The sequence below is a fragment of the Apus apus genome, chromosome 5, assembly GCF_020740795.1.
Source record: "Apus apus isolate bApuApu2 chromosome 5, bApuApu2.pri.cur, whole genome shotgun sequence".
Taxonomy (NCBI): Eukaryota; Metazoa; Chordata; class Aves; order Apodiformes; family Apodidae; genus Apus; species Apus apus.
In genome coordinates this window covers 23,591,543-23,617,279 of record NC_067286.1, presented here as the reverse complement: position 1 = coordinate 23,617,279, position 25,737 = coordinate 23,591,543, and the positions used below count along the sequence as shown (strand labels likewise).

General features: G+C 47.9%; 1 protein-coding gene across 5 annotated transcripts in view; it reads right to left on the bottom strand.

Annotated features, from left to right (window-relative positions):
* Window positions 1–23,244, bottom strand: part of PRDM11 (PR/SET domain 11) — a 46,325-nt gene extending 23,081 nt beyond the window's left edge. For 3 of the 5 annotated variants that reach the window (XM_051620482.1, XM_051620485.1, XM_051620487.1), the window contains exons 1-5: window positions 22,465–22,656; window positions 3,988–4,106; window positions 3,316–3,419; window positions 2,142–2,404; window positions 919–986 (exon numbers count right to left, since the gene is read on the bottom strand). In XM_051620482.1, the coding sequence (XP_051476442.1) occupies window positions 919–986; window positions 2,142–2,404; window positions 3,316–3,419; window positions 3,988–4,103 (551 nt within the window). In that variant the 5' untranslated portion in view covers window positions 4,104–4,106; window positions 22,465–22,656. Of the gene's footprint in view, window positions 1–918; window positions 987–2,141; window positions 2,405–3,315; window positions 3,420–3,987; window positions 4,107–15,689; window positions 15,829–22,464; window positions 22,657–22,937 lie in introns of those variants that run through there. The other 2 variants (XM_051620483.1, XM_051620484.1) reach the window with 2 other exon arrangements.
* Between the last annotated feature and the right edge of the window lie 2,493 nt (window positions 23,245–25,737).

Here is a 25,737-nt window from a genome sequence, read left to right as displayed (position 1 = left end):
CTCTTGAATCAAATGCCTTTTTGACAACAACCACTTCTAAAATTCAGCCCTGAAAGCAGGACTGGTCTGAATGTGGGACAAGCCTCAGGATGCAGCAGTGCTCTGTTTTGGTGACTCCCCATACACGAGGCACTTCAGTGCTCTGCCTCTACCTCATAAGGCTGCAAGAGTGACCTAGAATTGGAAGATATATGCCAATACTTGAAGCACTGTTTCATGGCTAAACATGTTTGCTTACTGCTGCTGTTCACAAACAAGAGCCAGGGCCACTCCTGGTCCATTCAGTACTGACTGGTATTTGGGTTCTGCTCTGCTGAGCCGCGGGGCCGGCAGAGGGAGCACAAGAAAAGCATGAGCTCTGCACTGGGAGCTGCAGCAACTCACCCCATGTCTCTCCTAGCACAGTAAAACTGCTACTACCAATGGCAGCCACACAGACCAATGGCAGCCGCTACAAGGTTTCAAGCGAAACCCAGAAGTAAACAAAAAGAGCACCTCTTTCAAAGTCTTATCAAATTGGAGAAGACAAAAAACCCCAAACACAATCAAATGCTAACCTGGGGACAATACAACGCATTTTGCAAATATCTGAACATAAAGTAAAGAAAAAAGATTAAAAATGGAGTGAGATCTGTCAGCATTTTAAAGACTAAACAAATAGGATCATCTTTATCATTTGTTCTCATTCCAGAAAGCAGCTGTCTTCCATACACACACACACTTGTTTTAGTCTGCTTCACTGAACCTGACTCCAAAGGATTCTGATCACAATAAAGAATGAAAGAGCACAAAGCACACCTTTTAGAGAAGGTTTTTTGGCATTCTGGTTTTTCTGTCACACAAAACAACAAGGAGTGTTTGATGGCCTCTCTCTGGAAGACAGTCCCAAAAGGGAAGGCAGAAGACAGCTGGACTCACCTCATCCAATTCGCTTTGGTTTCATCCGTCCCATCAATGGATTTGTAGCGGTTGTTCTTATCAACGATCTGTGGAACAGGAGAGCAGATGCAGCATGTCAACTAGCTGGTCCATACATGAGGTCTACAACTCTCACATCGCTGTTCCAGTTCCAGCCTTAAGTCAGGACTTGAATCGCTATGCCAAGAATCTCAGCTCTCCTAGTCCTACAGGCTGCTGCCCTGAATATGTGTCTAGGTTACTCTGAACTAAGAGGCATTTTACCAAGTACAAATATCTGTTAATACAGAACGATGGATGCAACTGACAACTGGTAAGAGGCCTAAGGTACAAAATAGTAACTTCCCTTTCAGGACAGAGCTGAGACACACATTTATTTTACAGACAGAAAAGCATGAGCAGCATTTCATAACATCAACTCCTAATTATTTCCACCTGTAACTCAATTCCCACTTCACATTTTTCGTAACAGTTATCAATTTAGCGCCATCTCTATTTCATAGACATTCCAAGGCCTTCAGTACTATGGTGATGGAGTCTGCATGCAGATCAGTCCTGATGGACCAAATCTCTTTGTCTCTTGGGCAATGTGCTCTGCTCAAGTGGGCTGAGAAGGAGCACTGCGGACCCATGAGAGAGCTCTGCAAACTGTAGACGTAATCCTTCCTCTGTCCTCAAAATGGTGACCAGAGCAAACCAGAGCAAAGTAGTGAAGGAGTCCTAAAGGTTGAGTGAGGATGGAAGAACATGGCAAGGGGGAGAGGAGATGTAGACGCTGCTTCCTACAGCTGTGAAGGCTGGGTATTAGGAAAAATTTCTTTACTGAAAGGCTTGTCAGGCACTGGAACAGGCCACCAGAGAAGTGGTCAAGGCACTACCCCTGGAAGTATTTAAAAGACATAGAGATGTGGTGCTTAGGGACATGGTTTAGTGGTGGACTTGGCAGTGTGCTAGGTTAACAGTTGAACTTGGTGATCTTGAAGTTCTTCTCCAACCAAAATGATTCTATGAACTGCCATGGCACCTGGTTTCCTTTAATATATTTACACCCTTAAACCACTAACAGTTAAAGACAAGTCAATGTTTGCCTACTGCCCATGTGGGTCAGCAGAGACCTTCATAGAAGGGGGAAAATGGCTAGGGGTTGGCTCCACAGGCCTGCAAGTCCCCCAGTACTGAGCTGCATGGCTGGGGTGTTGCTTTGTTGGAGATACGTCACTTACCAGCCATGAGAAGAATCCTGCAGACTTGTCCTGGCTAGAGATCTGCCCCTCATACGGCCCGAAGATGTGACCTTTGGGGATCACCTCGTTCATACAGCGCACATCGTTCTCCCCGCTGGGCTCCTTCACCACCTCCATTCCAGGTGGGATGGTTAGTGCAGCTCGGTCAGGGATGCCAACAGGCACTGGGGTGTCAGACACAAACACTGGGGGGCCATGGTTTGGGCACTCATCCACGAAGTACTCCTGGCAGGACTCACAGACTGTGGGTGCAAGGGGAGCAAGGGTTAGGCTGGTCAGACATGATGCCTGTACGGGCTCACACAGATCACAGGATGCACAGCACTCAGGCCACCATGCCCCAGCTCCTCATCCTTCTGGCCCAGCTAAGTCCTGTCCCCAAAACCCAGCCTACACGTACACAGACACTTCACCAGCTCCTCATTTCTTTTGCCACAGGTCTCTCAACAAGGACTCTGTCCCACCCCACACCTGCCTGACCAATGTTTGTGCTCACCTAAGCCCTGGTGCCCTACAGATTCATCACCGACACCTACATGCTCAGGGGAAGGCCCCGTCACTGTCTGAGACACAAGTTGGGCCCTGGTTAACAATAACCTCTTCAAGCTGCAGGGGTCGATTCCCCACACACCCATGGGAAGCCAAAACAAACATTCCTGAAAACAAGTACATTCATCACACAGCCTTCATTCTGTGCTTGGAAGGGACAGCATCCCCAGGCACTTGCCCTGTGGCCAGACAGGGACTCAGGCCTAAAATTCGGTACTTTGTAGGCATGCCAATGTAACTGGCACTAGTTTTCTTTCCCAGAATATGGCTGGAAAAAAATGTCATCTGTGCCATGCTCCCTTTGCAGTTCCTGAATTCAAGCCTTTGGGTCTTGAAGACTCTTGGGGTATTCCCATATGCACTGTCATGTTTCCAGCATGCTTTCCACATACCTTCCTACTGCTGCATAGCCCCATAATGGACAAACCACTTTTGTGCAACAGTTTCCCTATCAAATGTGCCTGTTTTCTCAGGAGAATACCAAATTTGTCCCTTGCTTTTTTCTTCCCTGCTTCCTGCCCCAGACTGGCGTGGTGCCAACCAGGAAAGGCAAAAGTCTGTACAAGTGGCAGCATGGCTTTTCCCTCACTCACAAGCCACTTACACCAGAAATCCACTTGCTGAAAGCTCTTGGTCATGATCAAATCCCGTTTCCCTTTCAGTTTCTTGGGCTCCACCTCCATGGACTGTGGGTCAGGCCTTCCAGAGCTGAGGAGGGAACAACAGAACAATGATGTTAAGCTGCCAAGATTCTGGGACCGCACACAGAGGAGCAGAGGCAATGGGACCTGACCGGCTCTCTTAGTTCCTAAGTCTGCAGGAGACAAATTATACTACTTGCTATCCAACCTGCCAAAAGCTGGCACCTGAGACAGCTTAAAGCTAAAGCCTACAGCAAGTAGTCGCTTCAGCTAGAGCATCACCCCCCATTGGCACACACCTGGTACGTCACACACAGGGCAGGAGTGGCAGAGGGGACTCCGACCAGAAGAGAGGCATTGCCACTCTGCTACAGCCCAGGAAACAAGCTGCTCAAAGACAAGGCACCACCCTCAATGCATGCCAGTACTGCAAGGTCTGATGTGGACTAGCATGTATGTGCCCAGCACATGAGTAGGTGACCACCTCTGTCATGCATCTCAAGGCAGATCTCCCAAGGGAGCATTTTAATAATTGGGATAGGTTCAAGTACATCCCTCAAAGCCAAGTTTAAGCTGGGGAGCGGAGGTGGAGAGAAGGGGGTTAGAGTACATTGAACCAAAGCTTAGCCACATACCAAGGATGTCCATACTCCTGGTCCCGGCATGGAGAGCAGGACTCTGTTTTTATCGTCACCATCTCCCCTAAGGAAGCCTGGGTCTGGATCAAACAGTCCTTCAAGTTTTCACTCATGTTCTGAAAAAGAATGAAGGGAGGGAGGTTAAATATGAACAGCCAGGAAATCACATTCTTCCCCCAGGAAGCACAGCCTTCCTCCTCCAGGCCAGGATGCAGCCAGCAGATCAGGCTCCCTCCCAGCACCAAGAGTGGCCATCACACACCATGGCACGTACATGTACATTTAGGTGGAAACCCCTTCACACACTGGGGAGGAAAGAGCAGTTGAGTTGCAGGTCAGCTGAAGAGCATGAGATGCACGAGGCACACGAAATCTGAATTATGCTCCACAGTGCCATTTAAAAATGTTGCACATGGAATTTAAGACATGGGTGGGATGTGTTACGGAAACACGAAGCACCATTACCTCAGAGCATGTCTCTGGGGACAAGAAAGAGGAATGCAGGCATGGCACAAACCAGGATCCGTCTAAGAATACAACATATGCCAATCTCCACTTGGGCTCAGAGTGTGGTGCACTACACCCCTGCAGATGGAACTCTCTGTGTGCTCCTCTGACAAACAGGTCAGTGCCGACAGTGCCCTGCTGGACTCGCCAAAACTGCAGAAGTCATGCTATCTTCCTGTTCCTTGTCATGACTGTAGCTGAACTGCCACCACCCTTCTGGCAGGGAAGCCACTGTAGTGAAAATCCTTCTCCCTCAGCTCAATGAAGGGCCCAGAACCATTTAATGATGCATAAGGACAGCAAGCTCCAAAACACTAACACTTCCCTCTTCCCCAGCATGGGACAGTGCTGAAGATAAAATACTGATAAGGCAATTCAGAGAATCACACAGAATCACAGAATGTTAGGGGTTGGAAGGGACCTCAAAGGATCATCTAGTTCAATCCTTGTGCCAGAGCAGGATCCCCTAGAGTAGGTCACACAGGATCACATCCAGCCAGGGTTTGAATGTCTCCAGAGAAGGAGACTCCACAAACTCTCTGGGCAACCTGCTCCAGTGTTCTGTTACCCTCACAGTGAAAAAGATGATAACTTGGAATTGTTTTCATTAATGAGAGCTTCCAAAGGGCCACTATCCTTCAGAGCATCCCAGCTTGAGAAAAGGAACAAAGCAGAGCACCAGTTGTCTCTTCATTTCATTCTTTTTAAGAATTCCTTCAAGGCACACAAGCTGGCTGCTCTCCAGACACCATACCAGATTGGACCAACTTCACAGCTGCTCCCCACAAAGTTCCCTGTGATCTCCCTTTCCACGTCCGCTGCCCGATGGCAAGCTCTGTCATGCTGCATACGGAGGGGCCTCAGCAGCTGATCAGACCCCTTCTGCCAAGGGAGCTGCTGAAGAGCCTGTACCCAGTACAACTTGGCTCTAGGCATCCTGAAATTCATGTTCTGAGGTCACAAACCCCTGAAGACTGAATTTTCTTATTCTGCACATGCTTGTACAGGACTGGACACTATGGAATTCTGGTCTGCACTTATGCCCTGTTTACAGCAAGAAAGAATGCTATTCCCAGCCTCTGTGGCTTCTCTTTGTGCCAGGGGACAACTGATTATTTTTTTCTGGCCAACTTCTCACATGGTCATGTGCAGCCTGAAAGAACTCTATCAAGTCTCTATCCAGGAAACACTGAGTAATTGTTGTGGTTTGGGCCTAACAAGACAACAAAGAAACAGCCCCAAGGCCACTCACTCAATTCCCCCCCCCACACACACACACACTGGGATGGGAAGGACAAAGCTCGTGGGTCTAGACAAAGGACAAGGAGGGCTCTTCACCAATTAAGGTCCTGGGCAAAACAGACTCAGTTTGGGGAAAAATAATAATTTAATTTCACACTCATCAAACACACACAGGACACAGACAACACACAGAGCAGGGCTTACATACGTTACCCCACCCCTCCCTTCTTCCCAGGCCCAAATCACTTTGTTCCCGGTTTCTCTCCCTCCTTCCCCCCAGCAGCACAGAGGGACAGGGGATGGGGTTTAGAGTCAGTTCACAGGCTGGTGGTTCCTGCTGCTCCTTCCTCCTCAGGAAGGATTCCTTACAGTCCTTCCCTGCTTCCCTACAGGGAATCCCTCCCATGGGAGAGAGTCCTCCACGAACCTCTCCTTCATGAGTCCTTCCCACGAGGTCTGGAGCTGCTCCAGCCTGGGCTTCCCACAGAGTCACAGGTGCTTCGGGAACAAACTCCCCCGGCACCGGGGTCTTCCACAGCTGCGTCATCAGAGTCCACTGGCAGCCAATCCGAGTCCACTGGCCACAAAATCCTAGTCCACTGGCCAAGTTCACCCCTCCTGGCGCTTTCAGGGAATGTTCCACCACGTTCTTCCATGAGTGCAGGGGGACAACCTGCCATCTCACCATGGGTTGCAGGGAAGCTTCTGCTTGGGCACCTTCTTCCTCACAAACCACCAGGATTTTCACCCCAGCATTGCCTTCACCTCTCTAGCTCAGCTGTTCTCCAACTGCTCCCTTTGCTGAGGTTTTATCTTAGTTCTTTCGTATGTTAATTGCAGAGGCACATCTACTGTCTCTCTAATGGCTCTTTGGCTGGGTTTGGAGCAGGGGGAGCTCTGAAAGCAACGCCTTAGCATAAGTACAAGTAGAGACTTGCAAACATATGCACTCGCTTTTCAGCTTTTACAGGATGCCCAAAACAAGACACATTTCCTTTCAGAATGACCACAGCCAATCAGAGGGAAAGTGATATTAAGGGCAAGAAGGGACTCTATTTTGGCAGGCTGAGGCCCTGGTCTGTGCTCTACTGAACAACAGGGAAGCTCTCCAGTCCTGTCTCCATGCAGCAGCCGGTACTGCAGGCAGGGGCTACCTGTCCTTCCCAGAGGAGAAGGAAAAGTCATTCCTGAAAAGTCTATAGTAAAGGAGCTCAGAAGAGAAAAAGCAGCAGCTGGGGAAGGGGGAACACATTAAAAATGGAGAAGAGACAGGTGGTGCTTCGAGCTGGTGTGGGGCCTGCACTGACACAGGAGGTGGATGATGTCTGTGGGGCAGATTATTCCAGTGAGAAAACCCACCCGTTTTGGAAGCCTGGTGCACAGGGCACCTTGGAGTTAAAACACTCACAACCCCCAAGACTTCAGTAGGAAGAGATGCAGACATCTGTCTCTGAAGAAACAATGGCTTTTCCTTTCCCACCTTTCCCTCATGGAGACTCCTCTGTTACAAAGCCAGTGAGACCCTGCAATTGTGCAGTCTGACCTGTGCAAGACAGGCCACTGTGCTTCCTTCAGAGAACTTGTTAAACTGGTTAACAACAAAAGAGAGAAAGAGAGGGAGAAAGAGAGGGAGAAAGAGAGGGAGAAAGAGAGGGAGAAAGAGAGGGAGAAAGAGAGGGAGAAAGAGAGGGAGAAAGAGAGGGAGAAAGAGAGGGAGAAAGAGAGGGAGAAAGAGTGAAAGAGAGAAAGAGAGAAAGAGAGAAAGAGAGAAAGAGAGAAAGAGAGAAAGAGAGAAAGAGAGAAAGAGAAATATAAATCCAGTGTTTATTTTACATGCAGAGCTCCTCATTTTATTGTATGGTACATTTTGCAGCCCTCCCCTCTCCTGGTCCTCCCTGCACTCCCTCCAACTTATCAGCAACATTCCTGTGCAGCTCCAGCCACAGCACTCCTGTGCTGACAGGAGCAGCACCTTGCACTGAGATAACACCCTCCCTGCCCCTTCTCAGTATTCCCATGTTTTTCTCCAGGTACTGCATTTACTTTCTGGCCACCGAGCCCAGCTGAGGTTTTGTGTTCAGTGAACTGCTGTGCCACAGCAAAAGTCCTAGCTCCTGCAACAGCTCCCAGGCCACCACACAGCCCCGCCTGCCCTCCTCCTTGCCCTGTGACTAGGTGCCTGCTTTTAAGACATTCACACAACTCCTTGTTGTCTCACCGAGCATACATGAAATTGCAACTCCGCCACTAACTTGTTGCTTTTCATTTCTTGCAACTTGCCCAACCTTTGCGGTGTCCACAAACATAATCCAAATCAACTCTGTTCTTTCTTCTAGGACACTGACAAACTTAGAATCATAGATTCATCTAGGCTGGAAAAGACCTTGGAGATCATTGAGTCTAACCATAAATCTAATACTGTTAAGCCCACTGCTAAACCACGTCCCTAAATGCCATATGTACATGTCTTTTAAACATCTCCAGGGATGGTGATTCAACCACTACCCTGGGCAGCCTGTTTCAATGCTTGATAATGTTTCTAGTGAAGAAATTTTTCATAATATCCCGTCTAAACTTCCCCTTGTAACTTGAGACTGTTTCCTCTCATCCTACATCTTGTTACTTGGGAGAAGAGACTGACACCCACCTCTTGATTAGCATCAAGCCAAAAAAACAATTCCCAGCTGACACTACCACAAACACACTATCACCAATGGCTTTCCTTTTGTTGTCATAATGTGACCTTTCATTTAGTCAGGTTTTCATTCATTCATCAAATCATAGAATAGTTTGGGTTGGAAAGGGCCTTTAAAGGTCATCTACTCCAACCCCACCACAGTGAGCAGGGACATCTTCAACTGCAGCAGGTTGCTCAGAGCCCCATCCAGCCTGACCTTGAATGTATCCAGGGATGGGGCATATACCACATTTCTGGGCAACCTGTTCCAGTGTTTCACCACTAAAATGATAAAAAAAAACTTCTTCCTTCTCTCTAGTCTCAATCTACCCTCTTTTAGTTTAAAACCATCACCCCTTGTCCTATCACAACAGGCCTTACTAAAAAGTCTGTCCCCATCTTTCTCACAAGCCCCCTTTAAGTACTGAAAGGCTGCAATAAGGTCTCCCTGGAGCCTTCTCTTGTCCAGGCTGGACAACCTCAACTCTCTTGCCCACTCCTCATAAGAGAGGTGTTCCACCCCTCGGATCACTTTCATGGCACTCCTCTGAACCTGCTCCAACAATGTGTGTCACATTGAATCATTCCAGCTCTGAATTCTCATCACCTTTAATGCACAGCTTCAGCGCATTAAACATGCAAGACATAGCAACACTTGTAAATCTTCCAAGTAAAATTACACCAGCATTACAAAACCACACTATATTAGAAAAGACCTCATTTTAAAAAAAGTCTGTACAGATTTATTATTACAATTAACCTCCCACAAATCATTACCAAACCAATCCTTATCAGCTATTACATTATTTTACTGGAATCCAACATCAGACTTCAGGTAGCCTGGTATTCTAGTTTACCCAGACTAGACTTCATATTAGCTTACCTGTTCATGACTAACACGGGATTTTTTTCAGTCTACAGATACTTTAAAAAAGAATAAATAAAAAAATTAGCATTTGTGGCCAGAGATCATTGCTCAGCCAGCCCTTTTAAAAACCCTGGACAAAACTTAGTCAGAACCACAATCTTAAAAATGTACTGCTGTAGTAGCTGCTGGTTGGTAATTTCCCAAGGTACTGCTACAAGAGAAAACATTACACTGCTGCTGTAAATAGTACCATCATCTAGGTTTTATGCCTGCTATAGAAAATAAATACTTTACATTCCCCCAGTTCCAGGCATCAGTATTTGACTGTGCTTTTAGGACTCTTTTAGCTTCTCATGTATTTAAAGCTGCTTTTAATTTCTCCCAGTTTTACTGCCCATTAGTCACTCCTGCTTGCCCTTTCTCCTACCCCTTTAGTCTTCCACAACTGCAGGAGTCTTGTTCACATTTTGCACTTTTAACTCCCTCTGCTTCGCTTCTAGGGGGGTTTTTTTGGCAATTTTAATTGTTGTGTTTGTACTAACACCTGAATAGGAAGATCCTCTGAAGATTTCATATGATGTGGAGAAGAACCAGGTAAGCATAAGCAAAGCAGACTCCTCGATTACTGCTGAAGGTATTGCCTGGGGGTACTCGGCTTCCCGTGTGCATGTCCCTGTGCCCATCAGGACAGTCAGTCCTCCCAGCGTCAGTGCACACACAGCCTACTGCTAAGTCCTAGCAGCATGTCAGAAAGCACAATCCCAAGGTGAAAAGGACACTGTGAAGATCCAGGTGTAGTTTGCATACATCAGGTTCTTTGGACAGCAATGACAGTAGTGGCACAATGTCCCTTGGTGGTCCCAGGACACCAGCACAACTGCTACAAATCCCAAGAGGCATGCCCAGGTTCACAGGCAGTGCCACACATCCTCTCCTGTTTTCTTGACAAAGCAGACAAGGACCTGTTATATTTTTTGCATTATATGTATTAAGACCTCCAGGGGTTTTATCATGTTGCTCACGATCACGGAAGTAGACAACACAAGAACATCTGAGTTGTTAATCTCTAATGCAGGAAAAAAAATGTCCAGATGGGGTTAAGCATGAACGAACCTGTGAATTCCCATCCTCAAGTATGCCGCCTTTATCACTGCCCCTCTTGTAGTTATTAGTTAACAGCCACAGACTCTTATCTGCATGGATCAGCCAGTAAAACAGAGCTTTAATTTTTACATTTTACTGGCATGTTTCCCAGATTGGGACATTCTTGCATGTGAAACAGTCTTATAGGAATCCATCCCCTCCTCAGCACACAGTTCCTTCACTCAGTTTCTCACTCCTGGCCTCCTGGAGGTCATCCCCTACTCTTTTAGGAAAGATCTTTCATAGCTTGAACTACGTTTTAAAGTGCAGGCCCATGGTGAAAGATAGACTTGAATTCATATGCTTTTTCTACAGCTGCATATTATTACCAGAAATAGTAATCCAGAACAGTCAGCTACTGACAAGCTGAGAAGGGGGAATAAAGCACCGTATTCAAGGCTCCAAGATCCCTCTGAAACAGCCAGGAAAGATCCAGGCTGACCGTTTTCCCCGAGGTGAATTAACTTACCAAGGTCCTTGACCATGCCTACTATTTCAGGTCACTTTATGAAGTACCAGCTGGCTACACAACTCACATTCTACACCAATGCAAACATCGAGAGATCCCACAAAGTAAGAGGAAGAACCTGTTCACTCAGAGGAACAACACTGTCCTCACACAGACACTAACCCCATGCTCCAGTGGGAAAATTGCTTTCACCTTGACAGTTGCCACAGTGCTGGCTTAACTTTTCCCCCCTCCCCAAAGTACATTGTTCCTGTGGGCAAAGCTGTCCTCCACCCGGCAGTGCAGCACAGCACTGTCCCGGCATGGTCAAGGCTGGTGGCAGGGCAACATCTAATGACCTGCCTCTCAGCTTGACACAAGGCTAGAGCTCTTCTCTGACAGCCAGAGAAAAAGGCTGAAAGCAGCCTGCACAGCTGGAGACAAGCTAGGGCCATCACAAATTCAAAACTTCTTTAGTAAAAATTATAGGGCATGGATGACAGAGCATGGGCTGCAACTAGGACTTGTTTCGGTCATTGCCAATTACTCCACTACAGCAGGTAGCCATAAATTCACCAGAAGAGAAGTATGGAACATTTTATTTGAATTTCAAAGTCTGAAAACACCAAAGAAGGCCAGGACTACAATAAAGATAAATGGAAGCACCACCAGTTTTGCTGCAGCTTTCTGAAGAAGCTTGGACAGCAAGCTTTGAAACCAAAAGACTTAAACCCATTTTACAGCAGGGAGGTTTGAGAATTCCCAGTAATTTCAAAGACTTCCTCAAGACCAGCACCTGACATGACAAACAGCGCTGGAGTGCCACGACACTAATTTTCCAGTGTCGTCTCCACAGCAGACAGGCTGGGGAGAGGGAAATTCCCATTTGCCAGCCTGGAATTCCTCCTGACATTTTAAGTGAATGCGACATACATTCACACTGTCACTGTTACATGGTTCATTGGCTAAACATGTCAACAAAACCTGCCATGTCATACATAACAGACATGTTTCAGAGGGAGAAGAAGGAAAAGAATGCCTGAAATAATCCCTGAACCAGTCTTAGGTTTGCTTTATGGTGGCTTCTAGTAAAGGTGGAAAATGCTGCCAACCTTACAGGATTTGACACAAATTTCTGCATTATGGTCAGTTGGGAGCATTTGCCCTTAGCTGATCTCAGAGTAGGAAGACAGTCTTGCAGATCAACAAAAGTCTCTGCAAACTGGGTATTATTTGGTGCAACATCTCTACACAGAAGGATGCTGACAATGTAAAGTTGCCACGTAGCCTAAAAGCCTCTGAAGCAGTGTAGCATGCTACGGAGCCAAGGCAGTTATTTACTGCACCTGACAGAATATTTGACTTGTGTTTTCAAAATATATTAAAAATAATTCCCTTGAGCTGGAAACTTCCCAGTTTTGCTGTATTTGGCTCCCTGCATTCATCTCACAGAATCATAGTGTAAGGGTAGAAAGGAGAATTAGGTCAACCTGACTGATCCCCTGTATGTCACATGCCCTTACCTTCAGCCTACAAACAGGACAAAATCTCCACCTGAGAGTAGGAAGGGGAAGAGAAGCAAAAAAACCCAACTTCCTCAGAAGCTCTTTCAATTGCTGATCCCCACCACAGACAAGTTATATGTGAATCTCTGTAGTTTCAGGCACTAGTTGACAACTCTTTCAAAGAGCCCTACAACCTGGTGAGAAAGCCTGAAATACTTGTCACTTTGGGACACTGCTTTGAGCAGATGCAAAAAACTGCTTCTCATGTTAATGGCTGTAACAAACCTCACCATCTTTGGTTGGGACTGCCAGTTGCACTTCTTTGCTTTTGGCTTCTTCAACATATACACCTACGTTTATAAAATTAAACAGAAAAGAAGATGCTATTCCACGAACATTTTTCTCCCCAAGGACAAATAAGAGTACAACCAAGTGGCAGATGTAAGCCTTGTTCCTTAAGGCACTACTGAAAGGTGTTTGGATAGCAACAGTGATAAGCACTGAATAAAAACACATACATGGCAGAACCCTGGCTGTGCACCCATGCAGTATCTTCTCAGCTTTACAAGAATTTTTATTGTACTTCTGTTTAACCCTTCCAATTTTCTGTACGTTACTTCAAGATGCTGCCACGGGAAAGCCATGCTGATGTAAGACGGAGTCTGAAGTAGATAAAAGGCTTACAGACATAGAACTAGCTCCTCACCCTGATTCATTACCTCCTGAGTTGTGTGTCGAAAATCAGGGTTGCTTTTTGCAGCTAGGACCCAGAAAGCTCCCAAGGGCCACCTGCCCATTCTGCCCCTCATGTTCTCAGGCAGGACTGACTGGGACAGAGCACGCCTTTGCAGATCACATTTGAAACGTGCCTTTCCAGGTTCGTAACTCTTCAATTGTCTGCATTAAGATGATTTTGTTTCAATGGCCCCATTTACCAAAAAATCTGCATTATTTCATCCTGCCCCTATCAATAGCTACAGTTCACCAAACTTGTTTCATCTACACATTTTGCCAGTGGTGAGTCATGCTTTCTTCCGCATCATTGAGTAAGTGTCATGCTGAATTGGCTTCTCCTGTCCTCTCAGTTGAAGGGAGGGGTCATCAAGTCTTACTTCTTTGAAAATGCAGTCTCCACATAGCATGTTGCAGAGACTCCTCTGCAAAATGACCAAGCTCTATCTTCAAACAGCTGGATGATTTGCTCCCCTTGTCTTAGATGGCAATGCCAGACCTCTGATCTTTTGATGCCAAAAAAAACAATTTCTACATTCATCGTAACGTTAATCCACAAACAACTGGTTTATTAGTGTGCTAGTACCGTCCTTTAGCTTTGAGTATCCTTCATCCTCCTTACTGTTTATACTGCCACTTCAGTTTATTTACTGGATGCTGACTCTATCAATCACTATCTTCACTTCCTAAGCCACTCATATTTTATTGATATTCTTTGGCATTAGATATTAATTGGGTTCTCATACACTGAGTTAACTGCCTTATCAACCTAAGTATATCATGTCGACAGATCTTTTTTTTAAGCCAACTCTAACCTTCTCAAAAAATAGTATCAGATCTGTATGTAAAGTACAAGACACTTGACATAGCATCAAGCTTCAAGCATGAATTACTTTAAATTTTACCCAGGACTGGTGTCATGCTACCCAACCAATCATTTCCTGGGCCATCCACTTGGCAATTTTCAGAACCATCCTGACAAGATCACTCTCCTCGTTTCCTGGGTTTGCTGTAATCCATCAAGACTGATTAAAAATTAACATCAGCAAGCTAAAGACCTCCACTCATTCATCTAGTATTCACTTTGTTTCAAGGGAACGTGCTTTTTCCTACATGCAGTTGCCAGCAAAAAATTTTCTTACCCACAGGACTCAGGCTCCACAACTCCTAAGCAGGTCCCTGGATCCCTAGGTCATAGGACTTAACTTTTGGAAAATCGACTTGTCCTTTCTGCTGCTGCTGACCCAGATGACACACAGCTCAAGAAAGGGAGGTTATATTTGGGTCTGGAAAAGTTAAGTTTTTCATCATGCAGATGCTTTTATAGTAAGTAGAGATGTGAATTTACTACCCCAATGACCTTTGACTCTCCTCCTTGGATAGACAAAAAGGCTAGAGTGAGGAAGTGCTTAGGAGGCAAGCAGCAGGCTGGGCAATTGCAGCACTCCTGCTTTCTGCGGTGCTGGGAGAGGGCAAAGACGCTGGAGTGTCTTTAATGTTTTATAAGACACATGCAGGAAATTCAAGCCGCCCCAGCCGGGTCCTGCCAGCCTCACCGTGTGCCTGGGACCTGGCCACATACCACTCAGCACCCAGCCCACCACCAGCTCACACACATCCAAGGGACCCTTGCACTTGTGCAAGCTGGCCAGCCCAAAAATTTCTGTGGGTGAGTGACACCAGTGATTCATGTATTTGAACACTGATGGAGGTAAAAAACGAAAGGGAAGGGAAGGCGTGGGGGCAGGCAGGAAGCAAACCCCAGACACTACTTTCTAAATAGCAGATGTGGCTATTTTGGCTAGCAAACTTCCACTTTAATTTCTAACCCACAGAGATGGGAAATGATTCATGAAAAATCAACAGGATAAAATTAGCTGGAAGGCAGAGAGATAATTCATGCAACCCAACTGTCATGGGCTGAAGTGCCAGCACTACCAGAGCTGCCTGGCATTTCAGCCTCCGGTGCCCTTCAGTGACTGGCACTCAGCCAGCAATCAGCTCTACATATATTTCCTTAGTGTCTAATTTAGCCCCTCTGGAGAGCACATCCATCTTTTAACAAGACAGCCTTTCATTCAACATTCCTCTAGAAGTTCCAGCTTTTTCTTTTAAAAAAATACATCAAAACATTACCTGCAGTACTTTGTCTTTTTCTTCCACTTGTAAATGCTTAGTGGGCTAGAGGATAGGATAGGCTGGACTGACAGGACAGACAGGCTTGCACACACACTGTAAGCCATGGGCAAGCAATGGCCCCACAAAGTGAGAAAGCTCAGGGAATTTCACCAGAGCAGCCTTCTGCTGCGCAAAGCCAACAATGGACTCAACAGTGAGAACCGAATGCTGGTCTGCCTCTAGATACACTGCACACTGGTGGCTTTTGGTAAGACTACCCTTAGATTCTGTCACATAAAGAGCATGAAGCACAAAACACAATTTTAACCTTGATATAGCCACATGACAGAGAGCTTCTTAAGCAGCCCGTATTACAAATTGCAACCCAAAGCTTTTTATCCCAAAGGCAGGTAGGAACCCCCCACCCATCCAAGAGACCTCTGAAATTCCAGTAGGTACCTGGCTATCGAGCAATGCCCCTTCCCACCACTCAACTCAAAAGCTTCAGGAATCAAACATCTAACTGTGAAGCCTCTGCAGCACTGATACTTCTAGGCAGGCAGTCTCAGTTGCAGGGGGATCCCCATTCAGTTGGGACCTGTGGATACAGATGCAAAATAAAGATAAAATCCTGCTTTTGTACCATTTGCCTAGTTGGTGCCCGTTCATTTCTGTTGACGGATGTTACATAGTGGTTCCTCTATGTTTGCTACAGTGGTTTCACCCTACTTGCACTTCAGGACATGGAAAACAGCTCCTTTCTTTTCACTTATTCAGCAAAAAGGGAAAGACTATTTTGGGGGAAAATACGAAGGTAGGAGCAAGTAATATTTTCATTTGTTCCTAAAACTCTAAGGAGCTAGCTCAGTCCTTTAAAAGCACTAACAAATACATCAGGCAGAACAAGAACAAATCAACTGTTCCACAAAATGCAGAGGAGGCAAAAGCAAGAGCCATATTTTTTTCTCCTCATTTGTACCCTCTTGCAGGCCATTAGGGAGATAAGATCTCACAGTACAACAGACATTATTCAGGGCTGGTAAATCTGTCTACAGGTTAGGGGCTCGTGTTACACCGCTTGGATGAGTACTGGCTGAGCATGGGTCATATCGACCCCCTTTTCTTGGGGCAGGCAGCAGTCCAGATACTCCCAGTGTCAGATCTGCCAAGAAATCAGATATCTGAGCACTGAATTCACTACCACCACCATCTGATCTGCACATTCCCTTCCATACAGAGAGGGGTGTTCAGACCCTGTATAGCCTGTAATGCAGCTAACTACAAAAAAATCTCCAGCAGGGGCCAATCCCTGCTCCTCAAGTGCGTCTTCTACATAAAGGTAGTGGGTTGCACAGAAATACCTGGTGCTCTACACTACGGACATTTTAAAAATGCTGATTAACAGGAGCATGAAAGAGCCCAAAACCTCATTCAATTCCAGTCCAAAAACAAGAGGGAGCACACCACAGTGAATTCACTTATGCAGGTTACTGAGGGACTACAAAAGTTCATCAACTATCCCAAGAGAATTTGAAAGCAACATTTCAATACACAACTACAAAATGAGACCTAGTTAAAAAAAAAAAAAACAACCAACCAACAACCAGTTAAGTCCACCACACCTAAAGAGCATTTGTTAGCATCCGATTTAACTGGTGCTAGCTCTCAACATACTCAGCAGACATAGTAAGTGGATCCATCATTCTGGAGGTACTGCTGCACCCATCCAGCAGTCCTTCACTACATGGTTTAGGAAAGATTTATCCAGAAATAAATCAACTTACACATAACATACATAAGAAAGTTCTCTTGTCAATCACAAAGGGGAGAGAAATGGAGTAATAAAAAAGCTTCTATTCTTCAAAAGCTGATTGATCTCAGAGCTCAAAAAAGACAATCTGCATTCCTAGGTGTGTACACATGACAACTCTAGAACATATTTTATTGTTCACAAAAGCATGTGCATGTGTCATCAATATTGATTTTTCCTTCATTCAGTTTCCAAGGGTTTTCATTAACGTACTCTGAAGGGATAGGACTGGGATCCGCCAACTGTGGTGTATTTAATATTCACATCAGCCTTTCCAAGCACAAGGCTTCCAATTTGAAGAAAGACGCAGACCACATGAAGAACTCCAGCTGTCTCACAACAAAAGAAATAAAAAAAAACCCCACTAAACAGCAAACCCCACCCACAAAACACAGACATGAGGAAATCAAGGTTTATCCAAAAGGAATGTTGTAAGGAGGAAATGCTCAGAGTGAAAAGGTAAACCCAACCAAACTTAATGTCTTTCAAGGAAGATGCTAGGTACACTTAGTTGGCTCAGCTCAGTCTGCAGTTGAAGGACCACATTTAACTCTACTCAGCATATCATGATAAAATTTAAAAATAAAACTTAATTGCACCAAAACTGAATGTACTACACAATATTTCATGTTGGTTACCAACCTGGAAACAGCTGATGACTGTAACACCAGCTCCAGTTATCTGCCTTTCACACTCCAAAACACTCTGAAAGGGTGTTTGTGGGGTACATGGGAGCTGCATGCCCACAGTGCCCTGATCCACAGGCGGGAGCCTGGAGCCAGTGCTTCCCAGCACAAAGGAATGACCTGACTCAGGAACCAGCAAAGGATGCTCAGTGTGCAAGGCAGGAGCAATGTTGGCTCTCAAGGGTAGCAAATTAAAGCAATTCTAGAGCTGCTGCATGGGATAATCCCTCACATCACCTCCCATGCACTTTCACCACTCTGTCCTCAAACGTCATCCCTCGTACCCACAGCCAAGCTTCAGCCACAAAAGCCAGCTCCAGCTGCCAGCAGCATGGGCAGCCCAGCTCTGGTGAGCCCCCAGGAGTGCCGGCCTGGCAGGGCTCGATGTCAACTCTTATTTCGGAACAACAGTCCCTCCTCCGGGATGAGGCACTACAGTCAAAGTGGACCTAGCCTTACTTAACAGTCAGAGCCTAAGGAGGCAAGAAGAAAGGGGCAGAGAAATTAAGCCATTTATCAGAGTGTGCCCAAACTGGATGACTTTGCTTACGATACCCTTCTGACAGCCCCTTTATTTAAGACCAAAGGACTGCACTGCAACAGCCTTCTGCAGTACGCATTACTGATCCCTCTCTGGAGGCTGCCAGTGTCTGCAGCTTAAACCTTAAATTATATGGATAATGTTTTTATCTTCTGACTGCAGAGAAACTGTTCTGAGTCTGAAACACCAGAATACTGCCTCCCTGACTTGCAGAGAGAGGAGGCCTTTGAACAGCTCTCAAGGATATCAGCTACCCTGGAGCAGTGACCAGGAAGCACAACAGCTTTAAGTGTCAATATTTTTAATTGCTTGAATGTCTCTCAGCAGAAACATGGGTTCTTGCAATTATGTGCAGAGCTTGGGATGGAAGGAGGAAATGCCACTGCCAGTACCACATTCACTGACTCCAGCTGAAGTCCAAAGCCCACATGGTGAGGGCAGCGACCAGTCCTCTAAAACCAACATCATAAATATGATTCTAGATGCCAAGTCAAAATTCACCCCCTTCACCTCTGCTTTCCCCCCCCCCCCCCTTGTTCTCAATTCTCCTGGTCTTTTATATTAGTAATGTACTGTTTATGTGATGTACATTTTAATGAAAAAATTCTCTAACACGGGATGCCTGTGTTGCCCTCCTCACAAGGTTTCTTCTCTATTCACCTTGGGTGCTACCATCTTCCAAAGAAGCCACAGGACTGCTCTGTGTTTTCAGTTGCTCTTTGTTTGAACTCTTTTACCTGAAAATGTCCTCCCTTTCCAAAGCACTTTTATCTTACCTTCCTTCTGAAGATGCCACACAGGGCAACATGAACCCGTCTCTCGCCTGTTCTCTCTGCTTTTTCTTTGGGAAGTAGGACTTGCTACTGGAATCCACTTGTATGGACAAGTTTAACTAGCAGGGATTCCTGAAAAGCAACATTTCACTATGCAGCTTTAGAAGGACCACTGCTCTAGAGGCTTTTTTAAAAACACCTTCAGCAGCAGAGAAAAGTTCACAGAACAGGAGGGCCTCTGAAATTAAAGCCTTCTTTACTCCACTATTGCAGCAAGGTCAGTGCAAGAGGAGGCACTAAAACTGTCTGCAGCTGCACAGGAGCTCTGGTCCAAGAAACTTCACCTTTTATGACATGAGCTTCAGGCAGCAGTGCTGTACAGAAGCACTTCTGATGAAATACGCCACAAACATGACAACAAGGGATGAGAAATGGAGCAGCAAAGCTGGCAACCCGTGGCAGGGCTGCCCAGCGGCTGGCCAGGAGGAATGCCACCACTGCTCAATGACAGCAGGTGTTGCACATGCTGAACCCCTTCATCAGCTATGCTTGTGCCTGAAACACCTCTCAGCTCTGGGGGCTGAAGGACCCGTGTGCAGGTGAGAGTCCAGAACAAAGAACTCAGCGCTGAGGCAAGAGGACATGTCAAGCATACCCGAATGCGTGTCCAACTGACTCCAGATTTCTTAAAATGCCAGAAAGCTGCAATCCAAACTGAGGAATAAAAGCAATGCTTGCTTATTTTGGCTTTCTTAGGAAAACTGGTTCTTCATAGGTCTCAGATGTTCCCAACACAAAGTAGGCATCAATGGTTCCCACCTGCGCTCAAGCCACCAGGAAGTAGATTCATTACTTCTTACAGATACCTGGCTTTGTATCAAGTTTTAGCAGCTTATTTCTTTCTTTTGGAGGTCCCCCAGTTAATCTACAGAATTATTATTTGAATGTCAAGCAGAAAAAAAAACCACCCTATTTTTTAATTTGCTACTCCAAAATGTCATGATTAGGCAGTATTTTAAGAGCTCTGGAAATGGTTATTAGCACTTACAGCCAAACCAGCAAGAGAGAAGCCCTGCTAACAGCAAATACAAGAATAAAGACATAAGTAAAAGTCTGTACTTCTCTTGCATAAACTGACACAGGGGGGGAAAAATCTCCAAACCCCCACGTTTTTCCTTGGAAATTAACCAGGATGAGAGAGAAGTTACAAAAGGACAAAAGAATATTAAAAAAACCAAACCAAACCAAACCAAACCAAACAACAGAAGGATAAAGTGTACATGGTACTCTCTATAAAAAGACCTCTCTTGCTTGGGCTTGTTGTTTTCCTCCTCAATATACATACTTTGCTCAGATTCCTGACTCAGGGCAGCAACTTCCCCTCACGGCCAGGGTAGTGACCCCACAACTGCAAAGGCAGCCCTCTGCAGTGGAGGAGCCCCCCGACTCCAGGCTCCTCTCGCCATGTTGTGGACACAACCTTACCCCCCCCTTCCCATCTTGAGCATGTCCATTGCTTTCCAGCCAGGAGTAGGAGCAAACAACCTGTTCCAACCCCAACAAGACCAACCTTGCTTCAGTACAGCAAAATCACAGTGTCAGACAAGTCTTTGCTTTTGTCCTTTATTACTTGAAATTGGGTACTGTCTCCACAATAGTTCTCCCCCTTAAATTGTCAAAAAAGCACAAGTAATTGCTACCAGTGAGCAGTTAAGGCTCACCATGAGAGAGTCCCCCATAAACTGGCCCAGAAAACACTGTGCTTCATGCATGGTCCACAAAGACGTTAGAGGAGCAACACGAAGGAGCTCTCCTGAAACCAAGGCAGCAGGGAACTGTAGCTTCTCCTGGTCCTCCTTCTCCACACTGCAACAGGACCAGGCAACTCAGCATCTCACCAAGAGCTTAGGGCAGCCTTCAGCAGATCCCACGCCTACCTCAAATCCCCCCCAGTTAGCGGATCAGCCTAACCAGCCTTTCCTTCTCCAAAGCAGCCCTTCCGCTGGCCATGCCAACGGCCCCGACATTTGAACTCTTTGCAGCCTGCACACGACACAAGAGCCCCACGTCGCTCAGCCCTGCGCTAACTTACTATTCTTAGAGCAGGAGCACCTTTGGTGGAAGCCCCCCTTGCAAGACACCAAAACGCATCACCCAAACACTTCCTTTCCTTTCCGACTGCACTTGGAAACAAAAAACGCGCCGCCCTTGCTGGGGATGCACGTCTGTGGTGGGGTTTGTACACAATACGTTAGAAAGCTGAAAAGGTCACTTCCCTTTCCACTTTCATTGCTTATTGGTGAAACGGAAATGCAGGGGACACGCCGCCCAGGCCGGGCGCACGCTTCGCCCCACCAGCCCCACGGGGAGGCAAACCTCCTCAGCAGGACCTGATCCAGGGCGCTGCTGGATGCTTGGGGCCGGGGCTCCTTCACTGTTCCAACAAACGCTGCTCGCACCTGCAGTGCTGGAAAACAACCCTTTCTTACAGCCAGGTTGGGATTATTTTTTTTTAAGCTGGTTCTGCCAGTTCTCCTCCCATTAATGAGAAGCATTAATCAGTGGAAAAAGAGGAAGCAACATCGCGCCAACAGTTTTGCCCACGGGCCAGCTTTTTTTATTTTTTTCCTCAGGGATCTGGAACAGGACGCTGGAGGTATCTTCCTTTTCCCTGTACGCCAAGGGCGGCAGGAATTGGGTTTAAATAACATTACAGGCAAAAATCATGCTCTTCTGGAACGTTTGTAAACAAGCCAGCCAGATTTAAATAGCGGGGGGAGGGGGGGAAGGCCAAAAAATATTAATTCGGGGAAGTTTTTCCAGGCGGGTCAGCGAAGTATCCTGGCTAAGCGGTGCGGCGGCGACTCTCGGGACGCAGGGGTGCCCGCAAGCGGGGTGCCCGCAAGCGGGGCGCAGCTACCGCGGGGCTCCGCGCTGCGGAGCGGGGCGCGGCGAAGGGAGCCCCGCGTCCCGCCGCCCCCCCAGCCCCGCCGCCGCCCCCCGGGAGCGCCCCGCGCCGCCCCGCCCCCGCGTTCCAATGTGGCGCGCGCCCGCCCGCCCCCGCCGCCGATTGGCCGCCGGGCGCGTCAGTCCCGGGCGCCGCTAACGGCCGCGGGGAGGCAGGGGCGGGCGCGGCGGCGGCGGGAAGGGCGGGCGCAGCCGCGGGGCGGCGGGGAGCGGCGGGGCCGGGCCCAGCGCCGCCCGCCCCACAGGGGAAATGGGGGGAGGGGGAGGGAACGACGACGGACACCTCTACCTGTGCCCGCGGGTCGCCGTCCCGGCCGCTGCGGGCGCCCCTCACGCGGGCACCCCGCAGCTGGACCTCCCACATCTCTCCCCCCGCACCCCGCGCTGGGCCGGGTTTCCCCCCCGCGCTCCGCAGCCATTTTCGTGGCCACCTTGGCGACCAGCGGGGCTGACTCACCTCGGCGCTGCGGGCGCGGGGGGCCCGCCTCGGCGTCAGGGAGCCCGCTCCGCCCGGGGAGGGGACGGGCGGGGGAGCCCGGCTGGCTGCGCCCTCCCGCCCCGCCGCCCCGCTGGCTAGTCCCAGGCGAGGACGGGTCCCGGGGCCGGGCCGGGCTCGGCGGAGGCGGCGGCGGCTCCCTCCCTCCCGGCCGTGACCACCATCTTATTAGCACAGGAAATGACATGGAGAACGGAAGAGAGGGGCGTTCGGGGGCCGAGCCCGGGGACCCCCCGAACCGGGGGGAGGCGCCGCCGGCCCGGCCCGGCTCGCCAGGGCTCTCCCGGGGCCGTGGCGTTCCCGCCTTCCCTACAAATACCCGAGGTGGAAAGAGGGGGGTGGAAATAATAATAAAAAAACAAACCCCAAAAGCCGCACAAAGCAGGGAAAAACCAGAAAAAGCCAAGCAAACCCAAACCGTCCCCGGTTCCCACCTCCTGCTCCGGAGCCTGCGAGTTCCGCGGGGAGCCGGCGGCGATCCGCGCCCGCCGCCGGGCAGGGGCTCGGGGGGTTCTTAGGGCAAAACCCGCGCGGGGGAGCGCGGGGGGAGCCGCCGGCCGAGGGTGCCCGGCCCGGTGCAGCCGCCGGGCCCCCCCCGGGCACTGCCGCGGCCACCACCTGCCGCCGCCCGGCAGCGCCCGCGGAGCCCCGCGCAGCGGGACGGAGCCACTGGCCCGCGCCCTCGGGCCTCCCGCCTCCGGGGGCCGGCGGTGAGACGTGCCCCCCGCCCGGGGACGTGCCCCGGGGCTCCTCCGCCGGCCAGGGGAACAGCCGGGGCGGCCCCGGGGCGGGCCCCTCGCCCGGCGGCGGGACCTGCCCGGTGCGCGCCTCCTCTCGCCCGTTCGGAGTCTCATTCCCGTCCGCCAGCAAGATGTGTGTGTCCAGACTCGGTGTTTCCCTGGCGCTCAGAGCTCGATTGCTTTTCAGATTACCCCCAAAAAAGCAACCCACCCGACAGCAACAACAACAAGAACAACCCCTACCCTCGAGCTCAGTGCAGAAATTACGGGCAACATAACGGATGATAAAAAGTAGACATAATTTAATAAACAGAGGAAGCATGTCTCACCAATAAAACAAATTCTAAATAAAACCATCTGCAAGCATTAAACGTGAAACAATGCAAACTGTTTAGCTGCTTTGCCAAAAGAGGCACAGCGGGGGGTAAAGAGAGGGATGGATAAATGGCCATAATTTTCCAGTTCCTTTGGTTGACAATGGAGTTCTGTGTGAACAGGGCTGTGGTGACAATGTGCATGCTTGGGTACTTGGAACTATTTAGCTTTTTCTGCAGCGCTGAGAAATACCCTTTTCCGCATTCCCAACAAATAAAATTCTTTTCTAATATCCTCCACACCGAGGTGCTTTCTATAAAAGGATGGTGTGGAGAGGAGAAAAATAAGTGAGGGCACAAAGGAAAAATAATATAAAAAAGACATAGCCCCAGCAAAATAGAGGCCCACTTCTGCCAGTCTTGAGCTGCTTCTGCTGCTGTCACTGAGAGTTTTTGGGGTGACACGACTTCAGGATCAGGTCTTGATGTATCACTTAAGCTGGCAAAAGATGCTATGTCTGGCAAAACAACAAGGAAGGTAATCAGCTTGTGTTCAAAACAAGCTCGCTTTGCAAAGGCAGCCGGAGTGGCACAGCTGATTATTCGAAGTCCAAATGAGTGTCATTCATCAGATCTCCAGCTGTGGTATGCTTTTTGTTCCCCATTTCTAACCTCTCAGGAGAGGATTCCTACCCAGAGGGTAAGCGTGCTGTGTAATTTTACCCCTTCCAGTAACAGCAGATAGATGGACTTTGAGGCACTTGCACTTGCCTGGGAAAGACATACCATAAGCTGTCAGCACCTTCAGGCTCCTCAGAAATATTAGAGATCCTAATAGAGCTGCCCTAGTTTGCAGTTTCTGTCTGTGTGCTGAAATATGTGAGATCGCTAAACTGGCAGGAAGTGCAACAATGGGCTTGTAAATATGATTGATGAATGAACCAAGAGAAAAAATAATTAAAACCCCAATAAAAATCATGGAGTTAACACAAACGCACACTGAATGCCATGCTAATTTGGAGTAATAATTTTATTGAAGCTGTTGTAGTCTAAGGCTGTAAAAGCGGGCTCAAAGGGAGGCATAAAGCTTTTATTTATAAAGAAAATTAAATATGTAAGTATAATATAAATAACAGCTATTATGATTCCTTGCAAACACGGGCATGGTATTTTATTGGGAGGGAGTTACCTTGTCTTAATGTGTGCTTGTTGTATCTATATGTTCAATAGTCAGGTGATGAAACACCACTGAAGAAGATTTTGTGTCTGTTCTGTCTAGAAACTGCTTACAGAAGGAACACGGTGCAAACTTGCACTCTCTCTGCAAAAATCTTACCTTTGGGGCTTGGAAAGGCTTTCCCCTGCTCAGCAAACTGTCCCTTCACTTATTAAGAAGACATAGCATTATTTTTTTTCATGAGTGCTTCAGCACGTTTTATTTGTGGGGCTCACTAGTTTTCAACCCCCACTATATCACCCACAGGAATTCCCTTCTCTCTGCTGGGATCTCAGAAAGAACATCAGTTAGGGATGAGGTAATTAGCTGTCGACTTTCCAGTATTAGACTGTCAAATCTGTTTCTCCATGAAATGTCTTCAGGATAGTCTCCCAAAGAGGCAAAAGGGTTCTTCTACTGACACTGAGCTTTTAGCCAGCGGTAGAAAAAATGATGAATGCATAAATGGGTAAGACAGAATCCAGCTTTTCAACAACTATGCTTAGTTGGTCTTCAGAGCTCAAGATGCTGGGAGTCATCAGGTACCCCTGCCAGCTGCAAAGTAACCCCTGCAGCAGATGTGACCACACGTATTTTGGGCAATGAGCATGTAATTCCTTAAAAACACTTGGTGGCTGAAGCCAAACAATGTAAAGAGGGAGGAGGTCAGGACACATTCTGGAGGGGCTCTGCGGGGGGGGCTGCCTCCCCTGGGACTGCCTGGCTGTCTCCAACAGAGTGCCCAAGGAAACACAGAAAACGAGTTCATCTGCAAGGCAGCATGCACAAGCAGCCATCACATTCCTGACTCTAAGATTGTCAAGATCCTGCATAACCACATGAATACCAAGAGGTTGGTGCCTGCTTACCAGGCTTTGAGGAACGAGGAACGCGTTTCTTGGGGCCAGACTGCCTCTTCCTCCAGGAAAGGTCACTTGGTTGCAAGCAGAAAGGAAAAACCTAC